This window comes from Anomalospiza imberbis, chromosome 4, assembly GCF_031753505.1.
Source record: "Anomalospiza imberbis isolate Cuckoo-Finch-1a 21T00152 chromosome 4, ASM3175350v1, whole genome shotgun sequence".
Taxonomy (NCBI): Eukaryota; Metazoa; Chordata; class Aves; order Passeriformes; family Viduidae; genus Anomalospiza; species Anomalospiza imberbis.
This window is the reverse complement of record NC_089684.1, coordinates 27,437,082-27,460,323: the sequence shown is the minus strand read 5'-3', so window position 1 is coordinate 27,460,323 and position 23,242 is coordinate 27,437,082. Positions and strand designations below refer to the sequence as shown.

Genomic DNA, 23,242 nt, shown 5'->3' with positions numbered 1-23,242 from the left:
TTGTTGAATCAGTATCAGCCACTAGGAGGGTCATACCCACACTGGAGCATTCCCTGCTTCTTCCAATTCCCTCCAACCCCTCTAACTATGGAAACACCTTAAGAACAAGGTGGCTATTTCTGACATGAGGGAGCATGCCTACAAGAAACCACCTACTCTATGAGCAGCAAAGTCAGACCAGGTCAGGCAGGTGAGTTCCACCCTGTATTTCAAGAGGGGACAGGCAAAGGAATCTGCCCATCAATGCATCTCAGGGAGAAGCTGTTTACCCTCCCACAGCAAGGTCCCAGCCCCTCAGTTCATAATGGCTGCAGTTCAGCAGCTGGATCAAATGTGGACTTGTGGAGCTCCCCCCAGCCCCTCTTCCCAAAATGTGCCTGCTGGCCTTTGAAAACGAGTCCAACGTTTTCTGAATACCAGTAAGTCACAAGGTTCTCCAGGGGCTGTTCTGTCTTCTGCCTTGCTCGGATGATGAGAAGCGCTATGTGCTTCCAGCAGTCCTCAGGTTTTCCACAAAGGAAGGAGGCTTTTTGGTCCTGTAGGCAGGAGTGCCTGGGATCCGGGCCCCTCTGATGGTACTGATGTAAGGCAGAAGGGGAGGCTCCCGCACCACCAATGCAGTGCCCTTGGGAGTGTAGGCTCGGAGCAGCAATTCCTCTTCAGCGTGAGCTGTCACTGCCACCCAGCCTGCACAGCCAGAGAGAATATGAACGGTGAGGAAGACAAGTCCCTAAGATCAAAACAAACTACTGCCTCCCAGTGTGGCTAAAAATCTGAGCTACCCTCACAGGGTTGCTTGAGAAAGCAAGCTCAAAGGTCATATCCTGCCCTTTCCCAACAGAAGGCAGCACCCAAAGCCATGTTACTCTTCTCAGACACAGATCTTTCCTGGTAAGGGATGGTGTGCATCTTCCCTTAAGAGAGATGGTGTGCACCAAAAACAGAAGAATGAAGCTTTCCAATCAATGGCCCTTTCCCTCTCACCTGGACAGCTGACAGTGCCACAGCCATTCCTGATACTGTAGAACATGTATGGCAGCCAGAGCATAAAGTATTCCAATGTTGCCATCCTGTACAAGCATGGCTGTCAATCTCCATTCCTGGAGGCTGCCATGCTTCAGCTGGACAAAGTCATGGCTGCTATGATTTCGTGGTGTTGACAGTCCTGCTCTGAGCAGGAAATACAGCCTCACCCCTTCAGAGACCTCTTCCCATCAATGTTTCTAGGATGCAGACCCTGCAAAGCAAACTAATGAAGAAATATTAAATTACCTGCAGAGGAAAGCTTGATATCTGCAACTGCCTCAGTGGTACCAATTCCTTTCAGTGTAATGTCCTGAGGGACAAGTGGGGGGAACTCTTTCATTCTCTCTTCCCCCCCCATGGGAACCTAAGATTAAAACACAGAGAAATTATTTACCAGTCAAGAGATTCTTCAGCATTCCTACCTCAAACTAGCCAGCAAGGCACAAGGAAGAATAAAGACATTAAACATTTGTTAGCCAGTTAAGAGCTGGACTGAATAACCTCCAGGAGTTATTTTAGGTTTGTCAGAACAGAGTCAGGATCACATCCAGAGGAACCCTGTGAGAGGTGAGCAAAGATATAGAGCCCACTGCAGGATGCAGCTGGTGGATAAGGCCAGCTGCCTTGATATGAGTGACAGCACTTGTTCTTCATGTGCACAGGAATGGAAATACCAGGACAGGGACAGCTCACCCCATCTCCCATCAATGTGTTCAACACAGAACATTGCCATTCCAAGGAAGAAGTCAGACCACCAAGAAATGAAGATATATGCAGAAGATCCAGCAGGGAAAGAATAAGAAAAGCAAAATTTTCAGCTGCAATCTGTTCTGAAACCCCAGTCTGCAGGTTTGCCATGGAAAACATCCCCGTTGCTGCCTGCACTTTAAGGCTGTTCAAGAAGAGCCAAGTATGACTAAGCAGAGCACTACAAATCTCATCAGCCTGAATGCTAGAAGCAGAAACTATGCTGAAAATGCATCATCTTGAGTGCTCTCTCCTCACACACCTCAGCCATGCAGTCTGTGCAAGACTGCTCCACATTGCACATCTCCACTCGCCAACTGCACAAGTCCCAGACTCCTGATACCTATGGATGACACCTGTCAGTTGTACCCCAGACAGGGGTCCTGCCTACCTGCAGCCACAAGCTCCCTCTAGCACCTCCCCTTACCTTTAGGAATTCTTGGGCTGCATGCTTCTCAGAGACGGTGTCTGCATTACTCAGTGTAGTAACATGGACTGGCAAAAGGTTAGAAGCCAAGACAGAAAACCAGGCAGGCTTTTCTCCCTGAAATAAATACCAAAAGGATGTTAATTATGCTAACTGAAAAGCAGCCCTGAATTGCTCCCTCCTGCCCCATTTTTTTCCTGCAAGTTGAAAATCTGCCCTGCTTGATGCCCCCTCCCTGTTTGAGAGGTCCTTGCCTCTGCCAATGAGAGCAGCCATGGTTTATATAAAACTGGGATTTGAGCTTCCAGAAGAGAAGACCCACAGCTTCACCATCCTGCCTCAAGGCACCCCCAGTTCCACATTTACAGCCAGCACAGCTGCTCAGCTCAGGTAAATCATCCAAGAGAGATCTTTGCTCTCATTTAATTCAGTAGAACAAACTCAGTGTGCTTATTAAGTGCAAGAGGTGATGGACATCCGGAAAGGGGCTTCTTCTCCTATCACTCTACACTTCTAACACACAGTGCTCATTCAACAGTACTAGGTTCCAACTGCTCTCAAGCTATGCAAAGTCAGTGGAGCAATTTCAGCAGGCACTCTCATCACATTTGCAGGAAGAGAACAAGGTCAGAGAGGAGAGAGATCTCTCCAAACACTGCCAGCAACCAAAAATAAAGGCAGGAATTCCTTCAAGTTCAAAGATCTAAGCTGAGGCAGGAGCTTCTGTCATGATCTGAACACAACTGTCTTCCAAGATATCCGGAGGATATAGATACACAAAACTGAATACATTGATGTGTGCTCCTGTCATACCAGTACATTTTTTACTTTACAGAATCCTGCCCCCTCCACCTTTCTGGTTTTCTTCCAGCAGGTCAGGAGTGTCTTTAGCAAACTATCAATTCAACATTTCTGTGGTGATCTTGGAAAGCAGACTGAAACAAAGGAATAGCCATGCACACCCCTAAAACATGGCAAGCTACTGAGAAAATTATCTAAGACTTATGATAATGTCTAATGTTCTTATGAAAGAAGCTGCCCCTTACAGAGGAAGCATCATGGGAGGTCAACGCCACACAGTTCAGTAAAGATGTATGGCATGGGATTTTTAATAAATGGAAGAAAATATTGGCAGGGGGGGACACACAACACATTTGAAAAATACTTTTTACAGAAAGTAAAATACACGTGCAATTAATTGCTTCCTCAGGCAAGTTCTTGAGAGGTCTGCCAGGAAAGAAAAATATCTATGCTCTTCTCTTAACAGGCAGCTTTCACAAAACACAGAAATGAGGAAACCCATCTATTTTCCCAGTTAATTCTGACATTCTCCTCCCTCCCTCCCTCATGCCTCTCTGTATGTCATGGGAAGCACATTAAACTGAAGATGTTTGTCAGCATTCAAAAGCAGTTCCCATTATACGCTGTGTAATACTGCATGCTGGTACCAAGTAACAAACCTTTCTACTACCCATCCAAGGCATTCTGACTTCATGCAGTGATTCAGTAACTGATTCATCATCACCAAAGCAGCAATGAAAGGGTCTGGGAAAGCTACTCAGAAAATATTTTATGGCTGGTACTACAGTAAGAGATGAAGCAGCTGCTCCCAAAATCCTTTCTTCCTTTACCTCTAAGTAGTCTATACGTCCCAAGGCTGCTAAAAACAAGACCATTCCTGGCTTGAGAATAAAGGTCCGTGGAACAATGGCATGTGATGGCAAAACCAGTTTTACTTCCTTCTCTGTTAGGAGATTCAAAACCTGCAAAATAAATTGTCATAACTCATTCCAGATGTTTCAATGGGAACAATGAAGTTAGTACTGACATTATGTTGATAGAGGAAAAAGACCAATCAAAGCAATGTCAAGAACATCTGACACAACAGTTCAATTCAGGTCTACACAGTAAGTGAGAAACAGGAAGAATCTCCCCTGCCAAAATCTGCCAGAGACAATCTGCTTTATCATTGACTGCAGATTATCATTGACTGCAGATTATCATTGACTGCAGGAACAAAATTTGATCTGAAACTTAGCATGGAGCTCTCCAAAGGAGAGCGTGAAGATAATCAGAATCAGAAGCAACTATTTCTGGATGCAGGAAGTATTTTCCACAAATATTCAAATCCATTAGAAGGGAAGAACACATACAATCTCAAGTTACCAAACCAGGTCTCTAAGTTAATGCCAGTCTTTACACTGGCTACCAGAGACCAGAGTGCAGATTAGTAAAGCAGGTTATGGTCTGACAAATACATCACTAGAAAACCAGGAGTCTTCTAGTGTTCATGAAAGCAGCAACGGCACTCGCGCTGTAAAGTCTCAGACAGTTTTTGCGCTTCATTCTCTTCAGAACCTTCCTGTCTGCCTGTACTATTTAATCTTCCCAAAAAGATGACCTGCAGCTCTGCATGGGTACTTAAAGACTAAAAATCAAAACATGCCTGTTTTAGACATGTGCAATTAGTCAGCACTGGCTGACAGTAGGGCATTGCTCTACTGACAAACACCTGACAGACTGGAGCCAGTAACAGCAACACTGCAGATCCTCCTAGCTTCAGGAGAATGCTTTCTCTAAGATGTGGTTTGGTCATACAACTCTGGTTATCCTCCTAAGCTCCACCTTCTTCTGTAGGCTGGGAGAGCTGATGAAGTGTCAGCTCCATTGGCTAATGCTGGTGTGAACTTGCTAAGAGCACTCTTGCTTACTTCCCTTGGTTCAGAGGTTGTGGAAGCTTAGTGACACAGTCCTGCAGCTCCTTTGCAAAGCTGGAAGTATTACACTACTCAGAAATGCAACAGCATTACCACATGAACCCCTCTCAAGTATATACAAACCTTATCTTAATACAATTCCCAAGCTAAGAGAATCCTAATGCCAAGACTATGGCAGAAGCACTCTCCCACAAGCAGAGCTAAGGCAGAACAGTCCTCCCAAACCCTGTCACTCCAAAACACAGCATCACAGAGTACCTACACAGTCTTCCTTTACAATTCCTGGAGTGTCAAAACACCACCGAGCATCCTTCACTTCATTGTGAGTGAACTCCTCCCTTTCCTCAAACCTCTTAGGGGGATCTCGAGGATCTTCATCCATGGTGTAAGACAGCATGTCAGGGTCGAAGTCAATCTCAGCACTAGACTTCTGCTGTTGAAATGTTCTTCCAACTCTTCCTGGATTAAAATGAAAGGTTTTCCTGGTAATTTACTTATTAACTTGCTTTCCTTCAATCAAACATCTGCCCCTTTCATGGCTTAAAAGAAATACACATCAGTAGTATAAAGGCGCTGAAGACACTATGTGGCTAGAAATTTGTGTGTTCAAAATCCAAAATGGTAAGAAATCCCTTCTATAATTCTTGCTTAGCACTCCTCATGACCCAAAATCTCAGCAGGGACCAGATCACAGACACTTCGTTATTTCCAATTTATGGTAAAGCAGGCTGCCTTCTATCTTCAGTGCCTCAGACTGCCAAACACAGAATTATCTGAAAACCAGAGCTATCTTCTGGCAACCCCTCTTTTGAATACATACTAAAATTATGTACAACCCCTGCAGCCTGCAGCCCAAATGTGATTATTTAAAATTAAACTTGTTTTCTTTATTTGGGAACAAGAGAGGCCCATACCCCCAATATGATATCCTTGCACACTACTAAGCTATCAGAATTTGTCAGCCTCCTTCAGAGAGGAGATGCACTGCACAGAGGAACCCTCTGCTACTACAGCAGCTGACAGGTATTCAAAAGTACTAATGATGCTGCTTGTAGAAGAGTCTTGCCCCCATTAATCTGGGAGCAAACACTGGTCAAAATAACTTAACCCTTGTGTAATGCAGTGTTTTCATTAGGGGCAGAAAGGTAACACCTTTACTCACCCACTAGGTAACCTTGCTTTTTAAGTTGATTAAGGTACTTTTTTTCTTCACTGCTTAGTTGATCTTCTGTTTTTGTTGCCTCTTCTTTTAGCCTCTCCTGCCTTCGGAATATCCTGTCACACGTAGGGTTAATAATTGGAAATTTCAACAGGTTCAGTGTTGTTCCTGGAAAAACAAACAGAAGGCACTTTTGGACCTCTGACTACTTGACACATTTCAGCTCTTAGGAACAAGATTACAAAAAACTGCTTCTCTAACTTTTTGGTGAAACCCAGTGACACAAAGTCAGAGGTGGAACTACAGCTGCTCCCATAACGTACCAGCCTCCCAACATGGGGAAGCAAAAACAAGCCATCCACCTGCTTAAGAGCTGTTTTCACCTATCGTTTGAATAAAAGGGTCTCAAAGCCGAGTGGTGCTGAGCCTTAGTATACCTCAGACAAGTCTCAACTCCAGACAGCTTGGTTTGGCCTACAGGTGTTCATCAGTCCACCTCCCAGCCTCCCCACACAGGACACCTCTAATGGACAGGGACAGAGCAAGGCATACACATCAGGTGCCATCCTAACTGGCAGGGGTGCACACAGACCCACTCTGGTTTAATGAGCCTCTTAGTGCTTCAGGATGTGCAGTACCCTCAGCACATGCATCCTACTCCTGCTGCCCCCTGTGAGGAAGCACAGGACCAATTAGGCTGGAAAAGACCTCTGAGATCATCACTGCATTGACTAGACCATGGCACTGAGTGCTACATTCAGGCACAGATTCCATCATCTCCATAGGCAATCCATTCCAATGTCTAATCACCTTTTTGGTGAAGAAATTCCTGCTAATGTCCAACCTAAAGCTCCCCTAGTGCATCTTAAGGCTATGTCCTCTTCTGTCAGTGGCTGCCTCGGAGAAGAGGCTGACTTCCACCTGGCTATAACTTCCTTTGCGTAGATGCAGGGGAGTGATAACGTCTCCCAAACCTCCTTTTCTCTGGGTTAAACACTTCAGCCACTCCTCACAGGTAATATTGTGAAGCATGGCACAATTCTGGAGCTTGCTAACCACCATGGAGGTGCTTAGGGTGGCACGTACCACTTTGGTGACAGGTTCTCCTGCTGCTGGGGTGGCCAAGAGCAGCCCAGAGGCACACAGCTCAATGTTTCCTGCGCACCCCACATCCCCCATTACTCGTGCTACAAAGGGCCGAGTGGTGCCCTGACCTGGCCACGGGGACACGGTTGCCCTGTCGATGATGTCGGGGGCGCGGGACTTGCAGTAGTCGGAGCGCAGCAGGGTGTTGAAGAGCGTGGACTTGCCGGAGTTGGTGGCGCCCAGCAGGTAGACATCGCCGGCGCACTTCCAGGAGCGCTGCAGCCGGCTGACCAGCCCCTCCACGCCGTAGCCGGTCTTGGCGCTCACCAGGCGGACGTCCACCAGCGCGGCTCCCCGCAGCCCGGCCCGGGCGCAGGCCGCCGCCACCCGCTGCCGCAGCCGGCCCAGGTGCCCGCGGCAGTCTGCGGGCAGCAGGTCCACCTTGTTGCCCACCACCAGCACGCCCGCGGCGGGCACGTCGGGGCCCAGCAGCGCCGGCAGCTGCGGCAGCACCGGGTCGGGCAGCTCCATCACGTCGAGCACGTAGAGCAGCAGCGGCCCGCGGCCGTGGCGCGCCGGGCGGCGCAGGGCCGCGCTCACCACGCGGCGGTGCTCGTCGGGCGGCAGCCGCAGCCGCAGGGCGCTCCCGTAGTGCGCCAGCGCCCAGCACCGCTGGCACACGGCGCCGCGCAGCCCCGCGGGGCCCTCGGACAGAAGGCTGCGGTACCTCTCGGCCGGCACGAAGCCCGGCGCGCCGCCGTCCCCGCACTGCAGCTCGGCCCCGCAGCCCGAGCAGCTCACGCCGCTCGGCGGCACCGACGGGTCGGACAGGCTCGGCACTGCCGCCGCCGCGCCCCGCGCCCGCCGCGGCTCCAGCTCCCGCTCCCGGCGCGGCTCCAGCTCCCGCTCCCGGCGCGGCTCCAGCTCCCGCTCCCGCCGCGGCTCCAGCTCCCGCTCCCGCCGCGGCTCCAGCTCTCGCTCCCGGCGTGGCTCCAGCTCCCGCTCCCGCCGCGGCGGCGCCGCCGTCGCCCTCTCAGCCGGGTCCGGCTCGTACTCGAGGAAAACGAAGCGCTCCTCCTGCTCCTTGCCGTGGCCCGCTGCCGCCGTCCGCAGCGAGGCGCGGAGCGGGGCGCGGGCCAGGCGGGCCAGGAGCGCGGGGCCCAGGCGGAGCATGGTGGCGCCGCACCGCCGGGCGCGCGTGCCTGACGTCACGGGGCGCGCGGGCGTCTCGCGGGAGACGCAGGCGTGACGTCACTGGTCGCGCAGCCGCCGTCCCGCCGCCGTCGGCCCGCGCTGCTCCGCGCTCCCGCTCGCCCCTCTCGCCCCTCTCGCCCCTCGCTCGGCCGCCGCCGCCGCGGCTCCTCCCGCCGCCACCATGTACGACGCGGACGAAGGTGAGGGGTTTTCCTCTTCTTTCTGCTCGCCCTTTCCTCCCGCCCGCCCCTGCCAGGGATGGCGCTGGGTGCGCCGGGGCCCGCGGGAGCCGGGAGATGGGGGGATGCGGTGGGCTCTCCCGGAGGGTCCCTGAGCCAGACGGTGGTCGGAGCCTAACTCACACGTTGTGCTTCCCCGCAGATATGCAATATGATGAAGACGATGATGAAATCACGCCCGACCTGTGGCAAGAAGCGTGCTGGATTGTTATTAGGTGACCTGCTAAAAGTCGCTGTCCTTATCCCTTCAAAACCTGTGCTCTCGGTCTTGCAGGTGACATCCAGCTTGCTCCCGGGAGCACGTCTGGGAGCTGCGGGCTTGGTTACGCTGCACTGTGTGTTGCAGCACGTTCAGAGCAGGAGGGCTTTTAGAAGAAACAAAGGGCTGTCGGCTGGATTAAGAAGTTCTGCTGACCTCCAGCATGCTTTTTTCAGTGAAGAAAGGGGTGATTTTGGTTCCACATCAAACACCCTAATCTCACTGCTGTTGCTGGCGTTAGGAAATCAGTACTTGGGTATTTTCACCATTTTGGTGGTTTTTTTCTAGCAAAATATGAGCATCCAGGACCTGTGTGGCTGCAACAGAGGGGATCCACTCTAAAGTTCTGAGTACTATTACTTGGACTTGGGGGCGTCCTCCTAGTTTACTGCAGCTAGGAAATTTAGTTGAAGCAAAGTAATTTAGAGGTATTATTGAAAACTTGAGCTGGAGCCACTTTCAGTGAGGTTTGTCATCACATTTCTCTTCCAATTTAAGGGAAATTTGAGGCACTCACTGTGCATACACTCGTGGCTTAGCCAAGAGGTGGCAGCAAGTCTGTCACTCCAACGTGTCTGTGTCTTCAGGCAGGGAGGGAATTATTAAACATTTGTGAGGAGCATCTGTGTTTGAATGCCTTAGGTTAAGTAATGTGTTTGATTCTGTACTATATTTCATGGCATGTGGAGTTTTGGTAATAAATATATCTTAAGTTTGTTGGTGTGTGAAGTACATTAATTAAATTAAGATTTCTTATTAACCTGCTTTTTTTTTTAGCTCCTATTTTGATGAAAAGGGTTTAGTCAGGCAACAGTTGGATTCCTTTGATGAATTTATTCAGATGTCTGTGCAGAGAATTGTTGAAGATGCTCCACCAATTGATTTACAAGCTGAAGCCCAGCATGCCTCAGGAGAAGTGGAAGAGCCAGTAAGTGGAGAACCTTGGCAGAGATTATGTGTTTTTAAAATTCAAAGTCATTTTACATCAGTTTTATTCAACTCCTGTCCTGCTGTTTGAGTTGAGAAGTGACCAAGAACAAGTGGCTGCTGCAGCTCATATTGTCAGTTCCTCTACAAAAGTGCATGGATAAATTTAGTAGAGCAGGTCAGGTAGCCAAGAGCGAGCTGTGTTTTGGTGAGATTTTGGTTTTTCAGCAGCTTTACCATGGCAAGGCTTATGGCTGAAAACTTCTCTCTTAGCTTTGACTCAAGTTAAGTCCAGGTTTTCAAAGGGTGCTGTTGTTCATGTTCTTCCCTTGGCACCATGTTCTGAAGAGGACAGATTGTCTCTGTTCTGCACCCCGTGATGAGTGTGCTCTTCTACAATGAGTGTGCACCTTCTGCAGTGGCTCTGGTGCTTTCACCTGTGTCCCTTGTGTAGTGTGATCCCTGTTCCATAAGTGCAGATGCTGATGAGCCTTTGCCTTGCTGTCAGTCACTACCTTGATGTTTCCCTCTAGGAAGCATTTAAAGGAACTTTAGGACGCCAGAGCATTGAATTTGCTACATGGTTTTCCTGTTCCTTTGCTTTTATTTTTTTGCAGGCAAACAATTATCCTGTAGAGAATAACTGAGATACCTTTTAGTTTCTGTGATAGGCAAACAGTTCATAAACATTTAGCTCACTAATGCTTAATATTTCCTCTCTTATTCTCTGTATATTATGGCAGAATTCTCTACTTGTGCAGTTCTGCAGCTGATGTTTGTGCTGTGTGTTCAGATCACAAGCGTGGTTTGTGCTGGGCTTCTTTTTGCCCAAAAGCTATTATTTTGCTTTCTCAAATCACAGAAGTTAGTGTCTTATTCTCATTTATTATTTGCAAGTTTTTAGGAATAGGTTTAGAGGTGAGAAAAAGAAAACTTGCTTTTCCCTCAGAGTCACTTGCAGGCAATCTCTCACCACATTTGAAGATACTGGACTAATTTAAGGAAATTGTGTATTGGGAAAAACTTAATTTTTTTTTGTCTCCCTCTGCTTCTCAGTCTCAAATTTTGAAGGCAGTTTAGAGCACATAAGAGGGTTTAGCAACCATGCTCAGAGATAAGAATGATGGCAACCATATTCTCCTTAAGATAGCTTTCATGAGGACTTGGGAAACAGCACTATGTGCGGCTGTTGCTGCAAATCCAGAAAAAGGTGTTTCTTCACATAAGGGTTGAGGTATTTTTGACCTACAAAACATTTGCAACAAGGGTGTGCCACCTCCTGTGGTAGGAAGCTTTTGTGCATTTTAAAAATCAGATAGTTTTCCAAAAACCTCAAGTCTTACTTTGTTTACTTGTCCTATAGAATCTTCTAGGAACTGGTGCTACTCAACTTGCTTTGTTTTTATTTATTGGTAGTGGCTGTTCTTCTGCAGTAACAGTTCTGGTTGCTAGTAGGAGAGATGTTTCTCCCATTACAAATAAATATATTCTTGTTTTCCAGCCCCGGTATCTGTTGAAGTTTGAACAAATCTATCTCTCCAAACCTACACATTGGGAAAGAGATGGAGCACCCTCACCTATGATGCCAAATGAAGCCAGACTGAGAAACCTTACGTAAGAGCCAACTCTGGTGGATAAACACAAGGAAGAACTGCTTCTGCCTTATTAATTGATAACCTTTTGCAATACAGTAGTGCCTTGAAAATGTAACAATTACTGCTTTATTTAAACTTCCATGTCTAGTTGTTAAATGCAGATGGTGATTGGTGACTTGGTAATAATGCTTAATACACCAGTGAGTGCTTGAATAACTGCTTTCATTACTCAGGGTTATACAGAAAGGTAGTAACTGACAGGTGACGCAGTGGTGTTTTTATTCTGTAGGTATTCTGCCCCCTTGTATGTGGATATAACTAAAACAGTTATTAAAGAAGGGGAGGACCAATTGCAGACCCAGCATCAGAAAACCTTTATAGGAAAAATCCCTATAATGTTGCGTTCCACATACTGTTTGCTGAATGGCTTAACTGACCGTGATCTTTGTGAGCTGAATGAGTGCCCACTTGATCCTGGTGGCTACTTCATCATTAATGGATCAGAAAAGGTAAGGGATATACCTTGCACAGCCATCTTTACAGACACTGGAAGTTCTGTTACTTGTTCCTATATGTTTTGCCAAGAGCATAAACACTCTTATTCCAGTGTACCGGCGATACTGTGGGAGCTCCTGATCTTGCAGAAAGATGGGCTTTTAGTCATCTGTTAGGGCTTTCTCAAGCCACCTTTTCTACTTTGAGGTACATTTCCCATCTTCAGTTCTTCCCTTCTTCAGTTTGGTGAACTGCTTTGCATTTTGTGAACTGTTTGTCAGTAAGTGCTCTTAGATAGTTTTATTTCCTTTTTCAGTGTTGCAGAGCAGCATGCATTTTGAAATGAGGCAGTTCCTCACTCTGAGTGTTCTCCAGTTTGTTCACAGCTATATAGATGCATTTTGTTTTAAGAAAAGGTTCTTGCCTCCATTGCTGTGGAAGCAGCTTCAGAAAATCATATCCACACCCTGTTAGTGCCTCACCAGTGAAACTCACAGTTTTTTCTAACTCATAACCTGGGGAAACACAGCAAAATAATCTGAATTTTTTATTTCTTCTTGGGGGAAAACAAATTCTGGCTTTGATTGTTGAGCTGGCATTTAAATTTGCCTGTGTAGTGCATTGGCCTTGGAAAAAAAGATTGTGAAATGCTTTCTTTATCAGTGTGTGAAATGTCTCAGCACAGCCAGCATGTGTGGTAAGTAATAAAAGACAACAGTGTTCCCTGAGTCTCTTGTTTGGGCTCTTCCATCTTAACTAGCTTATATTTTGTTTAAATCTGTATTTTTAAAATACAGAGTTTGGCCAGTTGACTTAATGCTGTGCAGTGCTCTTAAAGTTGAGGCACCTGAAGGAATAGTAGAAACACTGTGAGTGCTACTTTCAGTTTTCTCTTTTGTCAGTTATTTACTGGTGCTCTTGTTTCTCACACAGGTTCTGATTGCTCAGGAGAAAATGGCTACAAACACAGTGTATGTGTTTGCAAAGAAAGATTCAAAGTATGCCTACACAGGAGAGTGTAGATCTTGTCTGGAAAATTCTTCTCGACCAACAAGTACTATATGGGTCAGCATGCTGGCCAGAGGTGGACAGGTATGGCTAGGCAGCAGTAACCCCAGAGATTGATTTAGGAGTTTTGTTACTGTCCTGTCTCTTTGTGTCATTTGCTTTTGGGATTTTGAGAAGATATTTTTTCTGATGCTAAGTTGTAAAGAAGATAAAAGTAAATGAAAATTTGTTGGTTATAAATTATGCCTGTCTCTATGATTAATAATTTGAGGATTGAAATGAAGACTCAATATGTGGCAGATTTTAGGGCAAGGCTAAAAATAATTTTTAAATTACTATACATGAATTTTTAGAAAATTCAGACAAGCTGAAGAATAAATAGAAGAGCAGGGGACCCTCTCTTTGCTGATGGCCAAGCTAGTGTTGAGATGTGTTTTGCAGACCACATATTAATTCATATTTAACATCTAATTGTGCCATCTGTGAGGGAAAGTTAAGTGCTACTTCTAAAGCAAAAGGTGTCAGTACTCATTTAGTATTGCACTGATGTTTTGAAATTTTCCAAGAGCAACTTAAATAGAAGCTTTACAGTATTCTCACTCCTGATGTCTGAGGCACTCCTGATTTCCTCTGCATCCCACAGCATTTCCTTCTGGAGAAGGAGAGCAGCTGCTTGAATAATCACTTGCACATTGGGTTGGAAAAGCTGAGTTAAGCCTGACAGAAGGAACACTGAAGGTGGATAGGATTCCTCTTTGAACTTAGGGAGAGAAATGATGCATATGGGTGAACGAGTAGTATTTCTATTCCTTTGTATCAGCAAAAACCTTACAAGTTTTCACAGGCTTCTAAAGCTTGAAATGTTTTTAAAATAAAAAGTCATTGCTGGAGTAAGGTTGCAGAGTAGCTCCTTAGTTGGCCTGCTGAGAAGCTGTGTTGTCCTGTGGTGCTTGAATAAATATGCTTGCGTTGTATGATCCAAATTCAGGGAGAGACTTTTACTTAAAGGCAGGATGATTTTAGAGACTCTGTTGAAAGGCAGGATGATTTAAGCCTAACCCTGCTCTCCCCCATCTTTGCAGGGTGCAAAGAAGAGTGCCATCGGTCAGCGCATTGTAGCAACTCTGCCGTATATCAAACAAGAGGTGCCCATCATCATTGTCTTCCGTGCACTCGGCTTTGTGTCTGACAGGGACATTCTAGAGCACATCATATATGATTTTGAAGACCCAGAAATGATGGAAATGGTAATATATATTAAATTATTTCCTGTTCTCATGTTTGGTGGTGTGTCGCTGCAGGTAGTCATCACCTGAATGGTTGTACATTTTCCAGTTGAAATTTATTTATTATTTTTGTGGGTTCTGTATTAGAAATGTTGAAAGTGCTCTGCCTGAATCTATTGTAATGAGTACATTAAGGGAACAGAGCACAGTGGAAATTTTTAAGAGTTAATATGTATTTGGAGAGTTAGGGTCTTCTCTTGCTGTTGCTAACTTTAACTGTAAAATCTTGATTATACCTGAAATAGCATCAGACTTAGAATGAACTTGAATAAGAACTATTTTCTGAAGTTTAAACTATTTTTTGTGTTCTTCCTACATGCTTCATTGCTGTTTTCTAGTGCCAGAAAGACCTGGATCAATAATTAGCAGATCCTGAAAAGAATCATTAACAAACTACTGTGTAGTTTCCTTCAGCCCCAACAGGCACTGGTTGCTACAGGATTTTGCTGTATTTTTCTGCCTTAGGTCAAGCCATCTCTGGATGAAGCATTTGTCATTCAAGAGCAAAATGTTGCCCTAAACTTCATTGGCTCAAGAGGTGCCAAGCCAGGTGTCACTAAAGAAAAGAGAATCAAATATGCCAAAGAAGTCTTACAGAAAGAAATGCTCCCACATGTTGGTGTCAGTGACTTCTGTGAAACCAAAAAGGCCTATTTTCTAGGGTATGTCAGAACTGTCTCACAGCTGCAAATGGATATTTTTTACTCATATATATGATTGGAAGAATGCCTTGAATGGAAGTTTGTTTTAACCTCAGTCTTCCGGATACTCTGTGATAAACCTTGGGGCACTGGTATATTTTTCAGGCTGAGAAAATGCAAATTTTGATAAACTAGGAAAAAAATAAAGGAACAAAATGAGCCTCAAACACATTTTGGATCTTAAGTTAATATGATGATAGTGCTAAAAGTTGTATGGATAAAATCTAGAAATTAATAACTAAGATTTAGATAAGTACTGATAAGCTGACTGTAATGTAAACCACTCTTTAAAACTAGTAGCACATTGTCTTGATCACTGCTTACTGATATACAGATGAACTGTAGCATCAGGAGAGTTGTGATTTTATCCCTGATTGCATGTGCATAAACAGAGCCTGTATTACAGTGCATGGCAGATGCTTAGCAGAAGAGGCATGACCATCATGATGTGAATATTTTCTTCTCTCTGTCCTTAGCCTGAACTTTCTGTGGGTCATCCACCTCTAAGGATGTCCTGAAGAGGTTTATTTTAGGTCAGTGGTATCCTAAAGATCTAGAATGGACAGCCTTTAGGAAAGAGTTCACTGACTTATCTATGAAAACATGTACTCTTTGTTGTGAATGTCTGGTGTCAGTTTAAAACATAAACTGTCTTATTTGCTTAGGTATATGGTTCATAGACTGTTGCTGGCAGCACTGGGAAGAAGAGAGCTTGATGACAGAGATCATTATGGCAACAAAAGACTGGATCTTGCTGGTCCGCTCTTGGCTTTCCTGTTCAGAGGGTAACTATCACATACACGTTTTCTTCGTTTTCTTTCATGGTAGAGGCATTGCCTACTCTGTGCTTCTAAGTCAGACTAATTCTATTGTGTCAGCCAGTCTTGGGCAACACAGCTTCTGTCTAATTATGATTTCTTTGTGGAGTGGTTGAGTTTTCTATAACACTAGGTGCCCAGCATTGACTTGTTTTGAAGCATATATTATGCATGTTTACAAACAGTTGCATTTACTTTATTCCCCTCTGCCTCCTCACCCTGGTTACAAATTGCTTCTTTTCAGGAGGCCAGTGACATTTTTTTCAAATAGCCCCAAGTAGGCTGAATTGCACGTGCACTGTTTAATCAGGTTTCTTGGTGTCTTCTACAGAATGTTCAAGAATTTGCTGAAGGAAGTGAGAATATATGCACAAAAGTTTATTGACAGAGGGAAAGATTTCAACTTGGAGTTGGCAATTAAAACAAGAATTATTTCAGATGGTTTGAAATATTCATTGGCAACTGGAAACTGGGGTGACCAGAAGAAAGCTCATCAGGCCAGAGCAGGAGTATCTCAGGTACAATAAGAGCTTTGTCAGGTTTACAGTTCTTATGGTAAAATTATTCTCATGGAAGAGTTTAACATTGCTTAGCAGCCATGCATGTTGTATGTTAAACAGATATATTATTAAAAGGAAATTTCCTTCGGTCACACAGATGAGGATCCAAACAGTTGGATCTTCACGGGTCTATGGTTTAGGGTTTTTTTGGTCATGGTTTGTTTGCTTTGGCTATTGCATTCACTGCTGAACTGATGGTGTAACTCTTGTACAGATTTTTTTGTTAGATCATACACTTTTGTGTAAATTCCTAGTCCCAGGTAATCATCCAGGAGGATGGATTTCTTTGGTTTAGTTACTTCCAGTGCCTCAGAGGCAGTTAAAAAAACTTGAGTGACACTTTATAATACAAAAGTTAAGTATTCCATAGCAAATGATGAGGAGCACTGACTTTATTAGCCCAGGGTCTTGCTGTGGTAAAAGCATGCTCTGGGAACTTCTGCCACTAAAACACTAGTTAGGAGCTTGAGATTCTGGGGGTAATGTGAGGTTAGTGGAGGTGAACTAAAAAGTGCAGATAACAAAAATGAAAGCTGTTTTAGTTCTTTTTAAGCACATAATTTCTAGAGGGCATTGATCCTTTGTGCTAGGGTGTCATGATGCCTACCAGCAACACACTTAAGAAGCTTTGACTGACTGAACTCCTTCCAATGTGCAGGTGTTGAACCGCCTGACTTTTGCATCCACGCTTTCCCACCTGAGACGCCTGAATTCTCCAATTGGGAGAGATGGAAAACTGGCCAAGCCCCGGCAACTGCACAACACCCTGTGGGGAATGGTTTGCCCTGCTGAGACCCCTGAGGTAATGAAAGCAGAATTTGTGTACTAACTGCCTTTCCCTCACAGACATTTTGTAGCCTTGGCACTTGTGATGATCCCTTGCACTTTTTTTAATAATGCTGACACAAATATTTAGCTTTATAGCTAACTGGGTGGTTGGAAGCATATTTTGCATCCATTTCCTTGAGGAGTTAAATTTAAATTCTTGAATCTTCTTGCGGGAACATCTTGATTTGAAAATGCAGGTTAACTTTGTGTTTCTGCTAGGGTCATGCAGTAGGACTTGTGAAGAACTTAGCCCTGATGGCTTACATTTCTGTGGGGTCTCAGCCATCCCCAATTCTGGAATTCTTGGAAGAGTGGAGTATGGAAAACCTAGAAGAAATATCTCCAGCAGCAATAGCTGAGTACGTGCAAGTAAAACTCTTAAACAGACTTAAACTTTGTCCTGCACAACACTTAAAGGGTTTGAGGGTTATTTGCTGGGGGGGGATATTTTTAATTATTATTTGTTTGTATTTCCCCTTTCTAGTGCTACCAAGATATTTGTTAATGGCTGCTGGGTAGGAATACACAAAGATCCGGAGCAGCTGATGAATACCCTAAGGAAGCTTCGTCGTCAGATGGACATCATTGTGTCAGAGGTATAAATCTTTACATCTAGAGTTTGGGTGTCCTTTTAGACAAGAGAGGATAATGCCTTGATACTACTTTGCAAGTTTCAAGTGGCATTATTTGCAAGTCTCTTTCTGAATATACTTCCCGTTAGGTTTGTTTTGTGGGTTTTTTTGGGGAGGCTTTCATATTTGGTGCATTTGGTTTTGTTTGTTTTTTTTTTATTTTATGCTTCATTGTGTATGATTTGTTGTGGGGTTGGTTTGTTCAGGGGGGATTGTTTGTTTTTAAAGAGGATCCAAAACAGTTGAAAATAATCCTCTGAAATGCTCCTGTTTGTAGGAGTGTTACTCTTTGTTCTGTGCTTCTGCTAGTGCCTGAAAAGTCTTTGCTTTAGGGAATTTGGGTATTCTGTTTTGTGTTCTGTAGTTCTGATTCCAAGCTGAGGCTTTGTACTTAGGAGGTGCTGCTGTTTTGCCCAGGTCTCAATGATCAGAGATATTCGTGAGCGAGAAATCCGCATCTACACTGATGCAGGCAGAATTTGTCGGCCCCTTTTAATTGTGGAGAAACAGAAGTTGCTGCTGAAGAAAAGGCACATTGACCAACTGAAGGAACGAGAGTATAACAACTACAGGTGAGATACATTCCTGAAATTCAACTGAAGGTGTCATTTTCCATCCTGGAAGGTGCATGTTTTCTCAGGTTGGAGAGAGGAATGTTTATAGCTTTGTGCAGCACAAAGATGCTTTCTCTGCCTGGTAGTTTAATCAGTTTTTTTAAATCACACTGAGGCAGTGGTAGTCGTAATAAGCCAGAGAAGTCCTTGTTCTTGTCACTGCTGAAGAGACCCATTTTAGGTGTTAATTGAGTTATTGGTTGTTCAGTTGGCAGGATCTCGTGGCCAGTGGTGTAGTAGAGTACATTGACACCCTGGAAGAAGAGACTGTGATGCTGGCAATGACTCCAGATGACTTGCAAGAGAAAGGTGTGGCATATTGTTCAACATACACACACTGTGAGATTCACCCATCCATGATCCTGGGAGTGTGTGCATCTATTATCCCTTTCCCTGATCACAACCAGGTCAGTGCACTTCTGCTGATATCCCGCTTTTAAAGCTGATAGAAAACCCACAGGTGTGTGTGTGTGTGTGTGTGTGTGTAAGGAGCTTTATGTACATAATTATTGGTCTTCTCTTTGTCTGTCTAGTCTCCCAGGAACACGTACCAGTCAGCTATGGGTAAACAGGCTATGGGAGTCTACATCACCAACTTCCATGTCCGTATGGATACGCTGGCACACGTGCTGTATTATCCCCAGAAGCCCCTGGTAACAACACGCTCCATGGAGTACTTGAGGTTCAGAGAGTTGCCAGCAGGTGCGTTGTCAGTTCATGTTCATGGAACAAAACCACTACTCTTTTGTTTCAAACATGTCACAAATGGTGTGTGTAGAGTACCTGAACACTTAGCAAATGTGTGCAATTTAAAAATAAGTATAGGTTAAGTGTTAGATTGCAGCTGGACACCTAGACTGCAAAAATATGTTGGTAGTGTTGCAACTGAAACTACTTTACCCAAAAAAACCCTGTTAAACCTCACTGAAAAAAAAAAGCATTTTCTATATTGATGTTTGATAGGTTTTTCACAAGGGGTCACTCTTGACTCTCTTTTCTACCCAGAGTTGCATTTGCTGATACTGCATGTTTTTGTGTGTGGGATGTAGAGATTTTATCTGAGGAAGGACAGAACAGCTTCACTGTAGAGAGTACAGCCTACTTTGAGTTAAAATAGTGTCTGTCTGGGCATGTGTGCATTCTTTCAAAATATTTTGTCTGCATATTTAGGTATCAACTCGATTGTAGCCATTGCATCATACACAGGCTATAACCAGGAAGACTCTGTCATTATGAACCGTTCTGCTGTTGACAGAGGCTTTTTCAGGTAAGACTCTATAAAATTTTTAACAGCTTGGAATTTAAAAAAAAAACTATATTGAATTGTCCAGAGGCTCAAGAAAAATTCATTTTATGCTGGAAGATGCTGTTCTCTAAATCTTTCCGACTTGAGAAGCATTTTTTTTTAATGGGGATGGAGGGAGCAACACAATGAAAACAGTGAATGTGTATCTTGGCAAAACACCATGAAACCTCAGCGCCCACTTTGTCTTCTTAATCTTCCATTTTGATCTTTATTCTGTTTAGGGTCCTTTTTGTCACAGTTTAATGAAAAAAAAACATTTGGACTCTTCTCTGGTATATTTTCATATAAGTCTTGCAAGTTAACAGAATGATGTTGCAGCATTTTAGCATAGTCTTGTCTTTATTAGTGAGACAGTTGCTACCAGTTAGGATTGGAATGTTCCTCTCCTTAGAAGGAACTGCTGTTGGCACAGCTGGTGGCTGATGTGACTTCATGCATTATAGTATCTGAAAGCACTTTGGTGTGCTGGCAACTGAGGCAGCAAACAAAAAACCTTAAAGCACCAGAAAGAACTTTATATAAATTGGGAGCATTTCACTGCAGTTCATTTGTACTGAGTGTGGCACTCCAAGGTAGCAGTGGAAGCCTAAAAAAGTATGCAAAATTGCTTGCATAAGGAGGAAAGTAATATGAGAATGATGGACTGAAGATGTGAATAATCATTAGGAATAATAACTACTTCTGTGGTGTCAAGCAGATACAAAAGTCTTTGCAGTTCATCAAAAATTAGCATGTTATCTTAGGTACTTTGGCAAAAGTGATGGTCACTGCAAAGGGACCATCATAATGCCCTCTGTAACTTCTCTGTCTGGTGGGATGTTTTTTTGTTTTCCCCTCCTCAGTGAAGGTCAGATTATCAGGAAATCAGAGGAAAGGTTGTGCGGCATGCGCTCAGTATTTGAATTTGGTTGTCATTAGTAACGGTAGCCATAATATGTGAAAGTTAGATATGGGGGAAAATGATGCTGGCTTCACTGAAGAAGACTTCATAACTTCCTTTCAGGTCTGTGTTCTATCGCTCATACAAAGAGCAGGAGTCTAAGAAAGGGTACGACCAAGAGGAAGTTTTTGAAAAGCCTACACGTGAAACTTGCCAAGGTAAGCTAAAGGAGTGTTTTTAAATTAAGGTTTTGTGGGCAAGGTAGCATTGAACAGTCTTCATTCTGGGATACATTAATACAGACATTTCTGTATTTCATAGAAATTACCGTATCAGTTGAGATATTTACATTAGATGTTTTAGCAGTTGTCTGAAGCTGCAGGCAGACTTGTTGAATTACTGCAGAACATCAAGAGTCAGTATGTTGAAAAATTTGGGAGTCTCCTTTTTTGGTTCCTTCTTCCCTTCAAGGTATGAGACATGCAATCTATGACAAACTTGATGATGATGGTTTGATAGCCCCTGGGGTACGTGTGTCTGGGGATGATGTCATCATTGGCAAAACAGTCACACTGCCAGAAAATGAAGATGAGCTGGAAAGCACCAACAGACGCTTCACCAAGAGAGACTGCAGCACCTTCCTGCGGACCAGTGAGACTGGGATTGTAGATCAGGTCATGGTAACCCTGAACCAGGAAGGGTACAAATTCTGCAAGATTAGGGTGAGCACTGAGGTTTTGCTTTCTGCTTTAATGATCTTTGGTCCGTATTTAAGTTACCAATTGCATGTTTTCCTGTGGCTTACAGGTACGTTCTGTAAGAATTCCACAAATCGGAGATAAATTCGCTAGCAGACATGGTCAGAAAGGAACCTGTGGGATCCAGTACAGGCAAGAGGTAGTAATTTATTTTTTCTTCTTCTTTCGGAGATTTTACCTGTGATGGTCATGGCATTGGAACTCTCTTAAGTGAATTGTCTGTGGAATATCTACTCAGGTGCAATATTGACTTAAATGTAGCTAAAATATTTTTAGAAGGAGACACAGCCACTTTTTACATATTTCAATGCCTTTTAAATTTTTTAAAAGACTTAATTTGGATCCAGGCACATACTTTTCCTATACATGATTTCTGGGAGGAATTGATTGTGTGTTTCCCTGCTCTAGGATATGCCCTTCACATGTGAAGGCATCACACCTGATATCATTATCAACCCTCATGCCATCCCTTCCCGCATGACCATTGGTCACTTGATTGAGTGTCTTCAGGGCAAGGTAAGAACAGTTTTCTATACTGCATGTCTCAGCAATATGAATTGAAATTTGGTGGGGACTGTTGTTTGCTTTGAGCTTTTCTTTTTTCCTGAAGATAAACACTATCTAGTAGGTGTTACTTCACTTTAAAATGATTGTTCTCCAGTTACTTGATAGCAAAAGGAGGTTTCTTAGGGAAGATGTACAATCCTGTAAATTTTATCCAGAAGGTCAGGTCCTACCTACAGTGTGCTCTCTCGTTTGTTGTTTTTGTTCCAGACATTTTCCCCTGACCTAGAATAAGGAGAGGCAAAATTGTTCCTATTGTGTATTTTTTGAAATATGTGGCAGATAAACACAGCAAGATTGGCATGAAATCTCAAATTCCAGTATTAAGCGTTACAACTGTTTGAAACAGCTAAATATGATCCTTCAGAAACCTGACAGACTTTTCCAAATCTCTTCTCTGTAGGTGTCTGCAAACAAGGGAGAAATTGGTGATGCTACACCTTTTAATGATGCTGTCAACGTGCAAAAGATTTCCAACCTTTTATCAGATTATGGCTATCATCTAAGAGGAAATGAGGTATAAACAAAGTATCAATCCACTGTATTTTTTTAATATACCTGTGATGGGTAGTAAGGCTTATGATTGCATTGACTTCTTCAGGTCCTCTACAATGGTTTCACTGGTCGAAAAATCACATCCCAGATCTTCATTGGCCCTACCTATTACCAGCGCTTGAAGCACATGGTGGATGACAAAATCCATTCTCGTGCACGAGGGCCAATCCAGATCCTTAACAGACAGCCCATGGAAGGCAGATCTCGGTAAGGATCCCTGCTAGTTTCTTAAAGGTCTTTTGTTTTTCTGTCCAGTTTTTAGCCCTGAACAAATAGTTGGTTCAGCTTTGCAGCTTAATTAGCTCACCCCAAATAGCCACCCATTTTTTCATGTGATTGGCTTAAGATCTTGTATTGAGTGCAGGTGCCAAGGTTTTGGTAGAGGAGATACTGCTAGGGTGGCCTCTCTGAGAAAGGACCAGGGCTTGCCCCATGCTGGACACAGCCACTTACAGCTGGCCCTGGCACCCCCAGTGCTGGCCAGAGCTGAGCCCTGCAGTGGTGCTGGTAGCACCTCTGTGAGAATATATTTAAGAAAGGGTAAAAAATGCTGTGCAGCAACTGTGAGAGAGGAGTGAGGAAATGTAACCGGAACTGCCCTGCAGTCTGTTCCTGAATGATTCTACCCCATGGGAAAGGCCCATGCTGGAACAGTTTGTGAAGGATTGTCCCATGGAAGGGGCCATATGCTGAAGCTGGAAAAAATTGTGAGGAGAAGGGAGCAGCCAAGAGCAGCTGTGATGCACTGACTGCAATCCCCATTCTCCCAGTCAACACAGGGAGGAGAGGAAGGATTTAGTAATGAAGAAGTGAAATAAACCTGGGAAGAAGGTTGGGGAGGTGACCTTTTTAGTTTTGTCT

The 23,242-nt window shown here is 44.2% G+C and overlaps 2 protein-coding genes across 3 annotated transcripts in view; one reads left to right on the top strand and one right to left on the bottom strand.

The window, feature by feature from the left end:
• Positions 1 to 191: 191 nt before the first annotated feature.
• Positions 192 to 8,342, bottom strand: NOA1 (nitric oxide associated 1). Of its 2 annotated transcripts, XM_068187619.1 has the most exons (7): positions 7,291 to 8,342; positions 6,080 to 6,244; positions 5,180 to 5,376; positions 3,832 to 3,963; positions 2,201 to 2,317; positions 1,273 to 1,390; positions 192 to 687 (listed from the first exon to the last, which is right to left on the bottom strand). In XM_068187619.1, exons 1-7 carry the CDS (start codon positions 8,333 to 8,335, stop codon positions 482 to 484), a joined length of 1,980 nt encoding a protein of 659 aa, XP_068043720.1. In that variant the 5' UTR covers positions 8,336 to 8,342; the 3' UTR covers positions 192 to 481. The 2 variants fall into 2 exon arrangements, with proteins under 2 accessions (XP_068043720.1, XP_068043721.1); XM_068187620.1 differs by lacking the exons at positions 192 to 687; positions 1,273 to 1,390 and adding an exon at positions 1,055 to 1,249.
• A 97-nt stretch (positions 8,343 to 8,439) lies between these two features.
• POLR2B (RNA polymerase II subunit B) overlaps positions 8,440 to 23,242 on the top strand; it is a 16,600-nt gene continuing 1,797 nt past the window's right edge. Inside the window, exons 1-23 of the mRNA XM_068187618.1 lie at positions 8,440 to 8,556; positions 8,738 to 8,810; positions 9,632 to 9,782; positions 11,283 to 11,395; positions 11,666 to 11,885; positions 12,805 to 12,963; positions 13,962 to 14,126; positions 14,631 to 14,827; positions 15,532 to 15,651; positions 16,016 to 16,202; positions 16,903 to 17,046; positions 17,292 to 17,431; positions 17,557 to 17,668; positions 18,122 to 18,276; positions 18,527 to 18,725; positions 18,852 to 19,020; positions 19,489 to 19,585; positions 20,628 to 20,722; positions 20,976 to 21,226; positions 21,312 to 21,401; positions 21,671 to 21,778; positions 22,230 to 22,343; positions 22,428 to 22,588. Coding sequence (XP_068043719.1) covers positions 8,538 to 8,556; positions 8,738 to 8,810; positions 9,632 to 9,782; positions 11,283 to 11,395; positions 11,666 to 11,885; positions 12,805 to 12,963; positions 13,962 to 14,126; positions 14,631 to 14,827; positions 15,532 to 15,651; positions 16,016 to 16,202; positions 16,903 to 17,046; positions 17,292 to 17,431; positions 17,557 to 17,668; positions 18,122 to 18,276; positions 18,527 to 18,725; positions 18,852 to 19,020; positions 19,489 to 19,585; positions 20,628 to 20,722; positions 20,976 to 21,226; positions 21,312 to 21,401; positions 21,671 to 21,778; positions 22,230 to 22,343; positions 22,428 to 22,588 — 3,239 coding nt within the window. The 5' untranslated portion in view covers positions 8,440 to 8,537. The remainder of the gene's footprint in view (positions 8,557 to 8,737; positions 8,811 to 9,631; positions 9,783 to 11,282; positions 11,396 to 11,665; positions 11,886 to 12,804; positions 12,964 to 13,961; positions 14,127 to 14,630; positions 14,828 to 15,531; positions 15,652 to 16,015; positions 16,203 to 16,902; positions 17,047 to 17,291; positions 17,432 to 17,556; positions 17,669 to 18,121; positions 18,277 to 18,526; positions 18,726 to 18,851; positions 19,021 to 19,488; positions 19,586 to 20,627; positions 20,723 to 20,975; positions 21,227 to 21,311; positions 21,402 to 21,670; positions 21,779 to 22,229; positions 22,344 to 22,427; positions 22,589 to 23,242) is intronic.